The 14589-nt window shown below is 53.0% G+C and overlaps 6 protein-coding genes across 6 annotated transcripts; 3 read left to right on the forward strand and 3 right to left on the reverse strand.

The window, feature by feature from the left end:
- Positions 1–780: 780 nt before the first annotated feature.
- PV09_01468 (uncharacterized protein) lies at positions 781–2424 on the forward strand (the record flags this gene model as incomplete). Its single annotated transcript, XM_016354360.1, has 1 exon — positions 781–2424. The coding sequence occupies one exon, from the start codon at positions 781–783 to the stop codon at positions 2422–2424; it is 1644 nt and encodes a 547-aa protein (XP_016217372.1).
- Positions 2425–3524: 1100 nt separating this feature from the next.
- PV09_01469 (uncharacterized protein) lies at positions 3525–6647 on the forward strand. Its single transcript, XM_016354361.1, has 3 exons — positions 3525–4170; positions 4234–5486; positions 5546–6647. Exons 1-3 carry the CDS (start codon positions 3949–3951, stop codon positions 6051–6053), a joined length of 1983 nt encoding a protein of 660 aa, XP_016217373.1. The 5' UTR covers positions 3525–3948; the 3' UTR covers positions 6054–6647.
- On the reverse strand, positions 6340–8447 carry PV09_01470 (uncharacterized protein). The gene has a single exon (XM_016354362.1). It carries the CDS (start codon positions 8077–8079, stop codon positions 6718–6720), a length of 1362 nt encoding a protein of 453 aa, XP_016217374.1. The 5' UTR covers positions 8080–8447; the 3' UTR covers positions 6340–6717.
- A 199-nt stretch (positions 8448–8646) lies between these two features.
- On the reverse strand, positions 8647–11957 carry PV09_01471 (uncharacterized protein). The gene is made up of 2 exons (XM_016354363.1): positions 8997–11957; positions 8647–8935 (listed from the first exon to the last, which is right to left on the reverse strand). Exons 1-2 carry the CDS (start codon positions 11766–11768, stop codon positions 8843–8845), a joined length of 2865 nt encoding a protein of 954 aa, XP_016217375.1. The 5' UTR covers positions 11769–11957; the 3' UTR covers positions 8647–8842.
- Positions 11958–12253: 296 nt separating this feature from the next.
- Positions 12254–14496, forward strand: PV09_01472 (NEDD8-conjugating enzyme UBC12). Its single transcript, XM_016354364.1, has 3 exons — positions 12254–12492; positions 12546–12630; positions 12689–14496. The coding sequence occupies exons 1-3, from the start codon at positions 12472–12474 to the stop codon at positions 13129–13131; spliced, it is 549 nt and encodes a 182-aa protein (XP_016217376.1). The 5' UTR covers positions 12254–12471; the 3' UTR covers positions 13132–14496.
- PV09_01473 (uncharacterized protein) lies at positions 13268–14417 on the reverse strand. Its single transcript, XM_016354365.1, has 2 exons — positions 14253–14417; positions 13268–14198 (listed from the first exon to the last, which is right to left on the reverse strand). The coding sequence occupies exons 1-2, from the start codon at positions 14275–14277 to the stop codon at positions 13468–13470; spliced, it is 756 nt and encodes a 251-aa protein (XP_016217377.1). The 5' UTR covers positions 14278–14417; the 3' UTR covers positions 13268–13467.
- Positions 14497–14589: the final 93 nt, after the last annotated feature.

Below are 14589 nucleotides of genomic sequence, written 5' to 3' on the forward strand. Positions count from 1 at the left end.
TTCCCACCTCCGCTACGGAGTAAGTGTAGTCGATGTTCTAGAAGCCGGTCTTCTCGAGAAACAATCCTTTTCAGGTACGCCGAGTGGCTGCGCCGCGTGGGGAGCAAACATCCATCGCGTTGAATCCTTCGATCCAACTGATGTGCTCTTGCGTGCGCAGAAAGGGAAAAAAAAAGAAAAAAAAAGGGAAAACCTTGCGAATCGACGGCCGCCACAAGCAGCAAAGGCATGTTCATGTTTTCGAAGATGCTCAGCAGCCTCGAGACGGCACAATATTGAAAACCAAAACAAAAGGCCATTTGATTCTCCTAATAGTCTGCATGTGTAGCCGATATATTGTGATTGACGAGGCTTGAGGAAGCCCGTTGGCTGTGTTTGGTGACCTGTCGGATTCGCAACGTCCACGTTTCCGCATTCAGCAGAGATAGGTTCCGCTGGGTTCTGCATCCTCCCAAATTGCAGTGGCTTGCAGATTGTTCTTCTCGCTGACTTCCAGGCTCTCAGAAAGACCTGTCAGAAGCCGTGGCAGGAATCGACTCGCGTCAACGTCGCTTACAGCCAAATTCGCAAGCCCCGGCCCACAATGAAAGCGCTGTGGACATCCTTCGAAGCGATTTTGGCGTCGTTATGGTGGTGGAAGCTGGCTTGGAAACTTCTTCTTTGTCCGACTACAGCGCCATGCGTCATGTAGACAGTTTAGCCCAGGTTGCTTTGGCCCACCTTCCCTTCCTTCGACACCTTTGTTCGGGGCCACTTGTGAAAGTGCGAGAGTAGAGAGCGATGAAGGTGAACCTCTTATCATCAAACAAGTTCTGGACGCGCGGCGACGGCCCAAACATCACGTTTACAAGTGCCAGACACAAATCACGGGTCATGGAAGCACTATTTCGCTACAGGCCAGCATCCGCGTCCAAGTCGCCGAAGAACGTCTCCGGGTCATTGCAGGAATCAAGAAGTGCGTTTGATGCTGCCCAATCACCGGCATGCATACCATCAGTGGAGTTACCATGCTTGCTGACGCCGGACGCTGGTGCTATACCCATACAAGAAACAGAGTCTGATCTGATGCAGCAAGAATGGCCCGTTCCACCAGGTCACCAGAATGGATCATCATCGTTATTGTCATCATCACCTCAGAGCAGGCCTGGAATGGAAACCCGCCCACGAATCACTGTATCAAGTGAGTCAGGTGATGAGGACGAAGCGATAGCATCCCCATCACTGATATTTACTGCTACATTATTCCCCTCCGTACCTACCCACGGACCGCCGCCTAGAACAAGTTCAAATGAAATCGTCGACAGCCACGGCAGGATACAGCGCTTTCTAGGAACCAAGGAAGCGAACGACCTCAACATTGGTAACAGCCTACCCGATTCTTCAAAGGAGGTCAGAAGGAGTTCGTCACCAGGGGCTGCTCTAGTAAGCCATTCCGAACAGCAGGGAAGGCAGAAGCCGGATCTATCGATAAAGATACCCGTTGACGCAGAACCGCCGGAGCAAGAAATGGCCTTGACCCCCATAGAGATGGATCTCGGTGTGTTAGAGGTTATAGCCAACCTTCCCATGACAGCGCGATCATCAGGGACGCAGGCGCCTGTCGAGCTGGCTTGCACGCCGGAATCGCCAGGCGGCATAGATACAAAATCTGGGGTTGCGGTACAGTTGCCTGGTGCATCGGTCGTGCCAGTCGTCGCACCGGAGCAGAGTGCCTGGCAACGCGCTCCATACGTGCCAGGCGCGATACGCCTGGAGCCAAAGATGAAGGTGGACCGCTCGCCGCTGGCTATCATTCAGGAAACGGTGCAAGCCGAGCTGGGTCTTGACAAGGAGAGGCTGGCAGCGGAAGAGGCAATCATGGACGAACTGGTGAGCTTCATTGAATCATATGGGGACGGTTTCCAATTGGGAAATGCTGAAATCAGCACATACTGGATTGACTCAAGCTCACTGCTACCATCGCGGCTCAGAAAAGGCTGCGTGTCACCGCCGTTGAGTCTTGCACCGACCCTGGTGCAATCACCATCACCCACAAGCCCACAACATCTTGCGGTTGACCACGACGTGGAGTACCGCTGCTGGGCTCCGGACTACCCGGAGTTTACACGCAACATGCCCAGAAAGAGCGCAAAGCATACCTCCTTCGCATCCCTCCGGCACTCTGGCTCGTCCCGAACCTTTGCGAACGCACCGAGCGCGGGGGCAGACGGCTCTATGACTCTGGGTGAGAACCAGTACGGCTGTTGTGGCACCACAACCTCGCCAAGAGCATGGCCCGCAGCCCCTCAATTGGAGCCACCAAAGACGTCAACATCTGCGACGGCGCCACGAAAAGTCCGACAGGTCCGAGGCAAAGGCCTCGCGTCAAATGGACAGAAGATGACCATCAGAGGTATGCTCCGCAACGCAGCTTCGGTTGTATAAGCAGACATAGCTTTCAAAAGCTCCTCGAAAGGGTGAGGCGGGAATTTGTACAAAGGCGAGCAGACGAGTGCTGATGTCAGGTGGACTAGGCAAGCAGGCAAAGTCTGAAAGGCTCGCAAACGCAAAGCCTTGGGAGACATGTTGCGTTCAGGATTCCTATGTGCTGCAGCTGGTTCGCTGGAAGGCCCCAAAAAAAATTCGCGCATAGATTGCTCGCATTCTGCCAGGATGTTTTTCTCTCAGCCTGATGGAAGGAAGAATACGATGGTGGGATGCACGCATATACAGGAAGGACGTGAGCGAAATGCTGCGGCTTAGACGGCTGTGGGGAACGTGCTGTCGCAGAAGAAAAAAACGCAGATTAACCCACAACGATCAACCCTGCTCCCTCTTCATCGACGTGTACTAGTAATACGGGAGTTGATATGCTACCTGAGTAATTGAAATTTTGGCTTCACGCTCGGTCTGTTTGAGACCACGACCGTGACCAGCCCGTGTTGACGAGCCAAGTCCGAAAGCAGGCAGGGCGTCATTATGCTATCGTAATGGCGGGTTTTGTGCGGACGGGGCACATGTCTCTCGTTCTGCGGCCTCCCGCCTGCGGATGAGCAGAAAGCTGGACGGCGCATGGAGACCGAAGAGAAGGGCTCCACCGTGTGCCGGAGAGCGCAGAAGGGGCTTCGCGAAGTCGAGCCAATGATCCACTCGCTCTCCTGGTGCCGGCTGGCGCCCTGGGAGGAGCAAACACGAGCGAAGCGTCCCCAAGCTCTTTCTGACGTCCTGTGCCGGAGCGAGCTGACGAGCGAGTGGGAACAAGCCGGGCGGACAAGGCCAACGACGAGTGGGAGGAAGAAGATGAGGCGGCCAGTGAGAGAGAGCGCGGTCTGGTCGAGGCGTCGCTTGGGCTTGACGTCGAGCGCGAGCCGACGAGCATCATCGCCCGATGCGGATTAGCGGGCCCGGCGCTCGTGCAGGCATGCTCGTTTCACAACCAGTATCGCGCCAGGACAGCACACCCAGAGCGGCCACGCCATACAGATGGGCGAGCGCTGTGAAGCGTCGGTGAACGCATGCCAGCAGCAGGCAACCTGCTCGCCGGCCCTATAATCGCCTTTCTCTTCTCTCGCGCACCGTGTCGCTACGTTGTCTCTCCCCTCCCGCCCGTCTTACCAAAACCCTCATCGATCGTCGTCCCGGCAAGTCCAGCTCTCTTTGCCGCTCACTCTACGCTGCCCCCTTCTTGGACCTCGTAGCATCATCAATAGCGAGAAGGTTTGCAGTCGGTGCTTGCAGCACAAACGTTGTCCCGTCGATCGTCTCGATCAGTGCTTCGAGCCGCCAGGCGCTGGTCAAGAGCTCGCTCTCCCCCTCCCAAGAGTCGTTCGAAAACAGATGTTTGCAGTTTGGATGTGCCGAACCATCGTCTAGCTTTGGCTGCACCTTTCGCATCGTTCGAACTCGTCTGAACCGTTTTCAAGTCGCTTCCGTGCCAGCCTCCCATCGATCCTGACCGACGTGAAAAGCATGGAGCACTCGCCTCCTTCGGCCGACGTCAAGTATCAGCAAGCCGCCCTTGCTGTTCAGCAGTCGACCGGCATGACGATGGAAGAGTTGGTCAAGATGCATCGTTCGCTGTCGAGCCGTCGCGCATCGACGTCACGAATGCGGAAGCGAAAATGGTCACACTCAAACCAGAATCGATCCGTCCCCCCGACCTTGGGCACCCCCCAAGGACCGTCTCCCAACGTGCGTGAGACACATGGCTGTCAATCTACCTTTACTCTCGTAGCTATGCTAACTCCATCGTAGAGCGTGGAGATCTCCCAAGCCACCGCCCAGATGAGCAGAGGTAGCCACTCGGCGCCGGCTGCTCCGCCGTTGTCTCGCATTGTATCGCACAGCTCGTTTGGCGCCAGTCCACCTCTGGTCATGTCTCAGTGGCAGCAGGCGAACGGCACCGACTGCGGCGGCAACACGTCGGACCAGAGGCAACCTCGATTCGTCGAGGGCGAATGGCATGATCCCTCCGAGTTCGTCGACGACATGTCCAACTTCACCTTTCACACCCAGCTTAACTACACGACGACCAGCAGGCCTGAGCACCAGGCGTACAGCCCCGACTTCGCTTTCTCGGAAAGCCTACAGTCTCCGTGGACAGCAACGTCGTCGCCTTCCTTCGATAGCTCACGCCTTTCCCTCGACCTGACCGACACTTCCGTGTCATCCTTCAGCATGAGCCGTGACCCTACGCGAGGTTCCTCGACAGAGTCGCTGGCTAATCAAGTCTCTTTGATGCGTGTAAAGTCAGAGACTTCATACCTCTCTCTTCCAGATCCTCCTTTCCGTCATCCCTTCTCCGTCCCAGTTGAGACTAGTTCTTCCTATCCTTCTTCTGACACTCAGTTCGTACCTCATCACACTGTTCTTTCATCTCCTGTGCCCATCATCTCTGCTCAAAGCGCATCTCTTGAGTCTCCCTCCGAAGATTTCAACTACACCGCCGCGTCATGCGAGGTGCCATCTGACCCTTCGCATGGCGCCGCGTCTGACATGCAACGCTCTTCTTCCAATCAATCCTCAACGTCAAAAACTTCCTCTAAAAGTCGCTCGCAAAAACGTCGTCTCGAAACACTTCAGCATTCTCAGCGTTTCCTTGCTCCTGCTCAAACTTCGCATTCATCATTATCTTCTTCTTCTACTTCATCTTCATCATCATCATCACAGTACACGAAGAAAGAGCATAGTCAAAACATGTTTCAAGGAAACTCAATGGTTAGACTTAAATCTGAGAACGGTGAGGAGAAGGTGTACGGCGTGCTCCCAAGAAACACAGATCGACAAATGCGGCCCGCACAGCAGAAGGTGAAGTGTCCAAGGTGTGAGGACCACCCTGATGGTTTCAGAGGTGAACATGAGTTACAGAGACACATGTCAAGAGCACATGCCAAGATCCGCAAGGTCTGGGTGTGTGTCGATCCGACACCCGACCAGAAGTTCCTTGCCAACTGCAAAGCCTGCAGGACGAAAAAGCGCTATGGTGCTTACTACAATGCCGCAGCACAGTGAGTTGGACTTTTATCTCTTCGCTTTCTCAGATTGGACCTTGCTCACACCTCCACAGCCTTCGCCGCACCCATTTCAATCCGCGGAAGAAGGGTCGCCGATGCAAGGGCGAGGAATACGAGAAACGTGGTGGTAAAGGTGGCGGCAACTGGCCGCCTATGAGCCTCATCAAAGCACACTTTATCCGCGAGATCGAAGAAGTGGTTGACGAGAACGAGGAGCAAAAAGAAGATAGCACAGAGTGTGACGAGGACGACGACGATACCGAGCTCGAGCAGTGTGCTGACCTGCCCGCCAACCTCGCCGATGCTTCGCCTTATGACGCGATTTCCTTCAACTTCGCCGATGCGGCCTTGGGTGCACCGCCGCTGGATGCGTTTCCGCCCGTCTCTTCGAATGAGCTTCACGTCGCACCAGTCTTCAATGGCTCGATGACCTTCTACAACAGTGACATGATGTCCCAAGCCAATGCCATGTACGCTGATGACATGCCGTTCGACGCCGATCAGCCCGAGTTCACGCAAACCGACGAAGCGTTCAATAACTTCACGGGTGGGCAGACTTGAGCAGCGCGATCGCAGGGAGCTTTCTATGCTCGATGCGATGTTCTGCTGCCACTTCTTGACTCTTTTTTCTGTTATCACGCTTTCTTACTTCAGTATCTTACTGCTACTTGGTCACTTTCATGGTTGCACTACTTTCTTAATCACGAAGTCAACGGTCATGTCACAGTTGTTTCGCAGACGCTTCCTAACCAGCCTTGAGCTACGGTACGTTTACGCGGTACCGCTCGGGCTTAGGAAGTGTTTGTGACCTTTGATCTCACATTTCTTACTTAAATCACATTTCACAACCATTTCTTAGTCAAAACTTCTCAGACCTTTTTTTGTATCCTTTGCTCAATGTGTAAACACACGTCTTTGTGAAACGCGACCCGTATCATATTCTTTCTACGAAGCTCAAGTGTGTAACTTGGTAAGCAGCTGAGGTCGATTTTATTTCAGAGACCAAATCAAAATCGACCCAGCAAGAATACTTTGATTATTTCAATGGTCCATGACGGACATGAGGTGATTGAATATACCTCTTGAAATCCATCTCTGTACATAGACTTCTTCCCGCCGAAAAGGCGGACCATCTAATGACTAGGCCAACGGAATGGAATGCTACTTTTGCAAAAAATTAAGACTGTCGGTTTCAAACCGGTGTTTGTTTGCAATCCCCTCCGTCTCAAGCATCGTCATCTCGTAACACGCGTTCGTCTTCGTGATAAGTCCGTCGATAGACTGTCATCCATGACCGGCTCGTACGCCACTTTGACAAGTAGTCAGGTGCATGTAGACCCCAATGCCACAACATGCCGGCCAAAAATCCGACGGCGTCGTTCCGGAACGCAAGCAAGCCCGCCACAGTCACCAGCATTACGCTCCATCTCGCCCTTCTCTCGTCTTCGCTGGGCGACCTGTGCTTCCGCCCTTCCTCTTCCGAACTCTCCTCCCACAGGTCGCGCGCTCCGGAGTTCAGGCTCTCGCCGACCTTTGCGAGCTCGACACCTGCGGCGATGACCATGACGCCAAGGAGGCTCTTTGGAAACTCGCGAAGCAGGTCGACCAGCGCCTCGCCGACGAAGAGGCCCAGCGCGAGCTTGACACAGCCCAGAATGACGACGGAGGCGCCCGAGCGCGCGCCGAAGCGGTACTGCGCCGCCAGGCCGCCAGACCCGTGACAGGCGGGCATGGAGCCGAACCAGCAGCTCAGGAGGTTCATACCGGCGACGGAGACGCCGATGGCGGCGGCCGAAGGCTCCGGCAGCTCGGGCAGCAACTCGGCCGAGAGGTGGGTCACGGCGACGATGGAGTTCAGCGTGGTCAGCGGCAGCTGGCCCAGCGAGGCGGACAAGGTGGTCCAGAAGTCGCGCGCGTGCGGGACGAAGAGGTTCGGACGCCAGATGGACGGGCCGGTGGCCGCGTGGCCGTGCTGGCTGGCTGCGACGGCGCTGGCGAGGACCAGGCCGAGCACGACGACGAGAAGGGCGTACGGGATGCGGAAGCGCGGGCCGTCCGTCGACGCCGTGGCGAGGAGAAGCAAGAAGGCCAGAAGCGCCCACGGACGGTTGTCCGCCCAGCTTGGGCTCGTCCAGCCCAGAGGCTGCAGCAGCGCCGATCCGGCCGACAGGACGAGCGACAGGCCGGCGCCGACCTGGATGCCCTTCACCACTGGGATGGGTATCGCCCTCGAGAACCAGTTGAGCAAGCCCGTGACGCTCAAAGCGAGGACGATGGCCGCCACCGCGAGACCGGCGGCCATGGTCTCCCGCGTCGTGAAGTCCCGCGCTATCGCGACGGCGGCGATGGCCTTCATCGGCTGCACGGGGAGCGGTATGCCGAACACACATCCCGTGAGGATGTTTGCCAGGCCCGTGAAGACGAGCGTGCTCGACAGCGATATCGACTCGGACAGCGTCAGAGCTATCATGATCGGAAGCAGCGTTCCCAGGTCGCCCAGGGCGCCCGATATTTCAGACAGGGGCTGCTTCCTCAACGTCTGTACATTGTGACGGTGTATCTTCTTAATCTCGGCGAGAAAAGCCATGCTGTTTCCAAACGGGACGTCTATGATAGGTTTGCTCCCGACAGGAGGAAGAGCGGGGCAAATCAAAAAAAAAAAAAAGAAGAAGAAAAAAAATTAAATATCCAGAGCAGTTCTCACACGTCTAAAGTAAATGGTATCATGAAGAGACAGTAATGATATAACGTCGTAGACTGGGGGTGGAGCTCGATATGACGCGGCGGTCTGCAGGCGAGATACCTGATCCGGAAAACGGGTGTCGTTCTTTGATAGATCCGCGGAGACCGAATACTGTACTGACACGAGAGAGTGGACCTTGAAGGGAAAAGAAAAGAGCACAATCAAATGAAACACGGAAAGAGGATTAAAATCAGAGGTTTTGGTGGGCGAATTGTGAAGGGTGATGTTGACAACGTTGATCACGCGTGAGCGATTCTTCACGACGTAATTGTTCACGAGTCAGCGGAGATCGCCGGGGGTATCAGAGCTGTTGTGTCATCAACCTGGTTCAGTACTCGTGAGATGCTGCCAAAATTCATCACGCTCTAAAGGACAGCAAAACAAAGGCGAAGAAAAAGGTACTGGCAAAAATTAGGTCCAGCATCGCAACTTCAGATATTGAAGTATGCATGTTTTCGTGCTACTTGTTCACGGCCTAGGATCAGCTTGTCATCCCACCGGATGCAATATTATGATGGCAAAGTACGAACGTGTGCTTTGCAGAGGTCAAAGTTCTAAGTCGGCAAGCTCTGGTCAAGCAGCTTCAGACGTTTCAGCCAAGAAAAAATTAATCGACTTCCCCGTCTTCCTCGTTGTCCTCATCGTCTCCGTCTTCATCCTCGTCATCCGACACGGTTACACCGAGTTCCTGCAGACGTTTCTAGGAAAGTGGTTAGTGCGTCGGACACGACGAGCACTTGCAAAAGTTCAAAATAACATACCTTGTCATTCGCCCTCTTTTCCTCCAGATCAGCTAAGATGATCATAAGATCGTCCAATTCTGTCTGTGCTGCCTGCCGCTCCTCTTCTTTCTTCTTAAGCTCGTTGCCCTTCTTTTCCAGTTTTGCATCAAATTCCGACGCTTCCTTCTCGAGCATCGTTATCTTTGTGCGTTCATCCTCTAGCTGTTCCTTCAGCTCCGTCTCCTTCACTTGCAGTGCCTCAATGTGCTTATCCCGCTCCTTCAGCTTCGTCTCCAGCTCGGCGATATGTTTCCGCGCAGACGTAAGTTCTTCAACACCTTGCCGTAACGCTTGCTGAGATTTGTGACTCATTTCACGGTAAGATTCCTCTTTCTTTTGAGCCTCTGACAAACGGCTTTCCAAGCCTGTCTTGGTGTTACGCAGCTGGTTGATGCTTCGCTCGTAGTATTCCTTCGTACGGGCCGCTTCTTCCGCCGACGCTTTCTTCATGGCTTCGATTTGCTGTTGGAGATCCTGGATCTTTCGTTCCGACGATTCTTGCAGGCTAGTATATGCAAGAGCATGCTCTTTTTTCAACTTCTCAAGATCAGCTTCATGATTTCGTTGTAGCGCCTCGTTAATCTGCCGAATGCGATTGATTTCTGCAGTGGAAGTATCTGCAGCCTTTCGTGCACTTGCTGATTCATGGTCTAGCTGCCGTTGTAGGCTAAGAAGATCTGTTTCAAGCTTTTGAACAGCCTGGACTTTCTCGTCCAGCTGCGCGCGTAGTGAATCAACCAGGTCACGGTCCACACCAGCTTCCTTGGAATGGATTTGCACTTCAAGGCCCGGATCTCTATCGATTGCTCTGCTCAGACGGCTGAAATTGTCCTTAAGGAAGTCGACGAAGGTAGCATCAAAAAATGCATATGGCGGAAGTTCCCCTCCAGCGCTAGGCGGAGCAGCACCTTGAGGTACCACCTCAAAGTCCCTTATCAGAGGGTGCTGCCTCAGCTGGGATAAAGCTTGGAGGTATCGCTCACGACCAAGTTGCGCTGTAAGAAGAGGTTGTAATTTCCGGCGTGGTATGGGCGAGTCTTTGGTCGAGAATTCATAAATCACGCCCAAGAGTACCGCACAAAGCCCTTTGATAACTGCAAGCTCTGGGCCACCCGTTGTCATCCTTTGCTTCAATATCTGGACATTGCTCCCCTCGCCCAAGAAATCATTGACAGCAGATCCATCTTCAAAGAGCCAGCCGCACAGCACTGTGAAATAGGCAATCACGATGCGTTCGTCTTCTTCTCTCTGAATTGCCATAAGCAAATTCTCCGTAAGTGTCTGGATGCAAGTGACGACTTCTTCTCCACTTTCTGCATCACCTTCAGTGACAGTCATGAGCATGTTCTTTGCCTTCGAATCCTCCCATAGCAAATGAAAGACGAGATCGGCAGCGAACCAGACTCGATATGGGTCGCCCGTTTTGAGCTCTTCCCGCAGCAGTATCGACACCACGTTGGCAGTTTCATCCTGGCCTGACAAGTGACCTTCGATTGCGCGATTCAGAAAGTGATGTCGGACCTCGGCGTGCTTATAGAAGTAAGCTTTGATGCATTCGCACGCAGCCATGCGGACTTCAAAAGGCGTGCTTGACGACGGCACAACTGAGAGATCCAACAAGGCTTCTATGATGTAAACTTTTGGTACGCCATTTGTGTGTCCATTTTGTCCTGATGGTGGCTGCCCAACTGGCGCTGGAACTTGTAATCCTGCAAAGTTGGTTTGCAGTGTAGGATTGCCACGCACCATATCAGCACATGCATACAGGGCCTCCGCCTGAACTGTCGCCTGAGACGCCTGGTGGAAAGCCAGCTCGATGACCTGCTGGAGTAGCCCATGCCTGAAGAAAGCGATCTGATTTTCCTGTGTCCCAACAGCACCCTCCGCTAGAAAGAGCCGAATTACACCCAGCAACCCCCAGATGTTCTTCTCTTTCTGAGGCGTTGGCCACGCCTCTTCGCCGTCAATCTGTGTCTTGTGCGCCTCCTGAAGGAGCTGCGCGAACTTCGAAACGCATCCTGATTCTCTAAATAGCGATTGATTCGACGGATTGTGAGTAACCAGGTTAGCAAGAAGTTCCAAACAATCCTGGACAATGATGCCGCCCTGCGAAAGTGATCCTTCCATCTTAATGACTTTGAACACGCGGTCGAATGCATTCTCGAATGCTACAAGCTTCTGTAGCTCGGTCGATGACCTCGTAATCTCGCTCAAGAGCACCAGACCAGCATTGCGTATGGCATCTCTGCTGTCGTCTAGCGAAGCAACAAGTCTCGAAGTGCCCAGAGCAGCTCCCAAAATGCACTCTTGTGTCCGTTCGGGCCGTGCCGCAAATATGCATTGTACCAGTCTTAGGGAGTACAAACGGGAGTAGAAGTCAGAGCTGTCGAGCAAGTCGAGTAGGATCTGTATGTTGTCTTGTCTGGTCGTGAACTCGTCAGCAAGCCAGAGCGCTATATCCTCTGATGCTTCCAGACTGTCCGGACTAGGGTTGAACAGGCCCAGTAGCGTTTCGAGAACAGGCTTAATTGTGTCCACATCTTCAATGTCGTTCGTGAGGCAAGCGATCAAAGGTCGCAATGCGCCCGAAGCCACCGATGCTGGATAGTCCTTTGCGAAGCTCCGTAACCCATGGATCGCGGCGCGACGGTCTTCTAGTAGGGAGGCATTGCTGAGGCGATTGCTGAGCGTATCGATTGTATGTCCAGCCGTTTGTTTGGCCGGGGCCTGAGCCTCCAGCATCCGCAGCATTGCTATCGTTGGTCAGGCATTGGGGAATTCTTGTAGAGCGACAAGGTCTGGCTCAAGGGGGGAGCCGCTGAAAACTTCCAGGTGTATTATCAAGCCAGAGCTAGCATGAAAAGATGTGCCATAAGCTACCAGGCTCTGGACTGAAGGGCATCGAAGTCGACTAGGAAATTAGGGAAATTTGGACAGCTTCATAAAAGAACACCATATGACTTTCGATCATGCTTCCAAAATAGGAAAGGCGCAACAGGTCCTCCGCATCCACATGTAGAGAAATGTCTAAGGCTACCATGCTCAACTCTCCACCAGCCGATTCAAACAGATTTTTCACTTCTCCCCGCAGAATCAAAAGGAAAGTGCGCTGAAAGTGCATTTTGTTCAGAGCTCTAGATAGTCTTTTCTCTGCCGCTCGCTTCGAGTCTGTCGGGGGAGTCACGTGGAGAGAAGGCGTTGCTTTTGGTTAGCGTGCATCGGTTCCAGCCTAATGGCTTTGCTCCGTTGTCGCCGCCTATGCCCCGAACACTCACAGCTTGGGCTCACTTTGAACAGAACATCGTCGTCTCCGCTCTTTCTCGACCGGTTGTGCTTTCGCTTCCCTTCTCGCGTTGCATCCTTGCTCTCTTCAGGAGTTCATAAATAGAACGTTCAACGTCTGACAGTTAGCCTAGCGACGGCTCGTGTGCCGTCCGTAACACACGCCAGCAAAATGTTGAAGATATGGAGCATGGTAAGACAACGCCACGACGTGCGCCTGCCTGTGAGTTGACAAAATGGAAACAGAAACAAGCGCAGCAGAAAGCCGAAACAGATGCGTCAGGAGCAAAGAAAAAGAAAGTCACTGCTGCTCAACTCCGCGTCCAGAAAGGTACCCCTCGCTTGCCCCCTCCATGACACAATGGAAGACCCGCTGACTTGTCGCATAGATTTGTCCGAACTCTCGCTAGGTTCGACGATGAAAACTGAGTTTCCTAACCCCGATGACATTCTCAACTTCATACTCACGATCGAGCCGGACGAGGGCATGTACAAGGGTGGCAAATTTACCTTCACATTTGCCATCAACCAGAACTTCCCGCATGACCCCCCAAAAGTCCTTTGCAGAGAAAAGATCTACCATCCAAACATCGACCTTGAGGGCAAAGTGTGCTTGAACATCCTCAGAGAAGACTGGAAGCCTGTCCTGAATTTGAACGCCGTCATTGTCGGTCTGCAATTTTTGTTCTTGGAGCCAAATGCAAGCGACCCACTTAACAAGGCAGCTGCTGAAGATCTCAAGACAAATCGCGAGGGATTCAAGAGGAATGTCAGAACTGCGATGGCAGGCGGCACCGTGAGAGGAGAGACGTTTGAGAGAGTTCTTAAATGAAGTCGCATACACCCCACTTCCGTTTTCCAGATGCGCAAAGTTACGAACTTAGCGGAGGACGATATCCTAGATGAGAGAGGACACACGAACATTAAGAGCGATCGGAAACGATAGAGATGTCAGCTTCTACTATGCATGCATGAGCATTTGCAGTGGCGATGCAGCAGCTGTCGGCGTTTGATTTGGATTAGTTCATTTAGCGAGGTTCGTTTTATGCAGATACCAACGCGACGAAGACAAGTAACTGGTAACACGTTGCATTGAAAGCTCGTTTTTGGGCGACTTTCGTTTCCAACAATCTTGCACGCAAGTTACGATATCCGAGTGCCAAGCGCTTTACCAGGGATACACGCCATCTTTGTGAATGAATTGACCTGCTTCAGCGTCACGTTCACCTCTTATGATCTTCAAGATGTTCTCTCCCGACACTGACGGATCCGTTGCCCTCCCTCCAGCAGATACCATTTCCTCATCCTTGCCCCTCAGGTTGCTCCTCACCAATCCGGGACAGAATATGAAGACTTTGACACCTTGCGGTGCCAAGTCTTTGAAATCCTGCAGCGCCCACATATTCAGCGCTGACTTGCTCGTTCGGTACACGGTCCACTTCGAATGGTAGCGTACGCTCTCCGGATCTGCGCATTGCGTCAAGGAGCCCAACCCGGAGGAAACATAGATGGATCGCGCGTCCTTGGACTTGAGAAGCAAAGGTTTGAAAGCGTCCGCTACGATGGCAGGACCTGTTACGTTTGTCGTAAGCACCTGGTCTAGCTTTTGCTTTAACGACCAGTCCTTTGGCAACGTGTTGTCGCTCAACCCGGCGTTGTTGACCAGCACATCCAGCCTGCCAAATTGCTTCTCGACGAAGTCAGTCGCTGCCGCGATGGTGTCCTCTTTAGTCACGTCCAAAACGGTCGAGTAGAGTTTGCCCTTGATGCCCGTCGCCTCGATTTCCGCCTTGGCGGCTTCGAGAGGCTCCTTGTTCCTTCCAGTCATGATGATCTGATAATCAGCTGAGGCGTCAGCTAGAACTTTGGCGGTGGCATAGCCAATGCCTGAATTGGCTCCTACACGCGTGTCAATGAGAAGGGTCTTATTCTGGAGGCGTTCAAAAGGTATACCGGTGATGAGAACGACGGTCGACATATTCGATACTTTAATGGTTAGCGTGGCTGTACTTTTGGTTTCTCCTTTGACTTGTCGTTGTTTTCGCAGAGATATTTGTCTGTAGATTTTTAAAGCAGGTCACAAAGGACATAAGGGTATCATATTGATGTTTAAATCCGGCCGAAAACTGATAATGTCCAGGCAATGGCTAAGTCCGGTTAAATCCTTCATGTTCAGAGTACCCCGAATGAATGACCCCAGATCTAACCGACCTATGAAATAGTGATCTGATGAGGGCTCACAATCTTGTCTGACGAATCGTAAGGCTGATGGTTCCAGTTTGGGTAATAC

This window comes from Verruconis gallopava (genome assembly GCF_000836295.1).
Source record: "Verruconis gallopava strain CBS 43764 unplaced genomic scaffold supercont1.4, whole genome shotgun sequence".
In the NCBI taxonomy this organism is placed as follows: Eukaryota; Fungi; Ascomycota; class Dothideomycetes; order Venturiales; family Sympoventuriaceae; genus Verruconis; species Verruconis gallopava.

What these genes read in the sequence shown, in the direction of transcription:
- PV09_01469 (XM_016354361.1), top strand. Translation starts at nt 3,949, where the DNA reads ATGGAGCACTCGCCTCCTTCGGCCGACGTCAAGTATCAGCAAGCCGCC. An exon ending in CCCAAGGACCGTCTCCCAAC is followed by an intron (nt 4,171 to 4,233) that starts GTGCGTGAGACA and finishes ACTCCATCGTAG; the next exon opens with AGCGTGGAGATCTCCCAAGC. An exon ending in TACTACAATGCCGCAGCACA is followed by an intron (nt 5,487 to 5,545) that starts GTGAGTTGGACT and finishes ACACCTCCACAG; the next exon opens with CCTTCGCCGCACCCATTTCA.
- PV09_01470 (XM_016354362.1), bottom strand. Translation starts at nt 8,079, where the DNA reads ATGGCTTTTCTCGCCGAGATTAAGAAGATACACCGTCACAATGTACAG.
- PV09_01471 (XM_016354363.1), bottom strand. Translation starts at nt 11,768, where the DNA reads ATGCTGCGGATGCTGGAGGCTCAGGCCCCGGCCAAACAAACGGCTGGA. An exon ending in AAAAGAGGGCGAATGACAAG is followed by an intron (nt 8,936 to 8,996) that starts GTATGTTATTTT and finishes CCACTTTCCTAG; the next exon opens with AAACGTCTGCAGGAACTCGG.
- PV09_01472 (XM_016354364.1), top strand. Translation starts at nt 12,472, where the DNA reads ATGTTGAAGATATGGAGCATG. An exon ending in TGTTGAAGATATGGAGCATG is followed by an intron (nt 12,493 to 12,545) that starts GTAAGACAACGC and finishes AAATGGAAACAG; the next exon opens with AAACAAGCGCAGCAGAAAGC. An exon ending in TCAACTCCGCGTCCAGAAAG is followed by an intron (nt 12,631 to 12,688) that starts GTACCCCTCGCT and finishes CTTGTCGCATAG; the next exon opens with ATTTGTCCGAACTCTCGCTA.
- PV09_01473 (XM_016354365.1), bottom strand. Translation starts at nt 14,277, where the DNA reads ATGTCGACCGTCGTTCTCATCACCG. An exon ending in GACCGTCGTTCTCATCACCG is followed by an intron (nt 14,199 to 14,252) that starts GTATACCTTTTG and finishes ACACGCGTGTAG; the next exon opens with GAGCCAATTCAGGCATTGGC.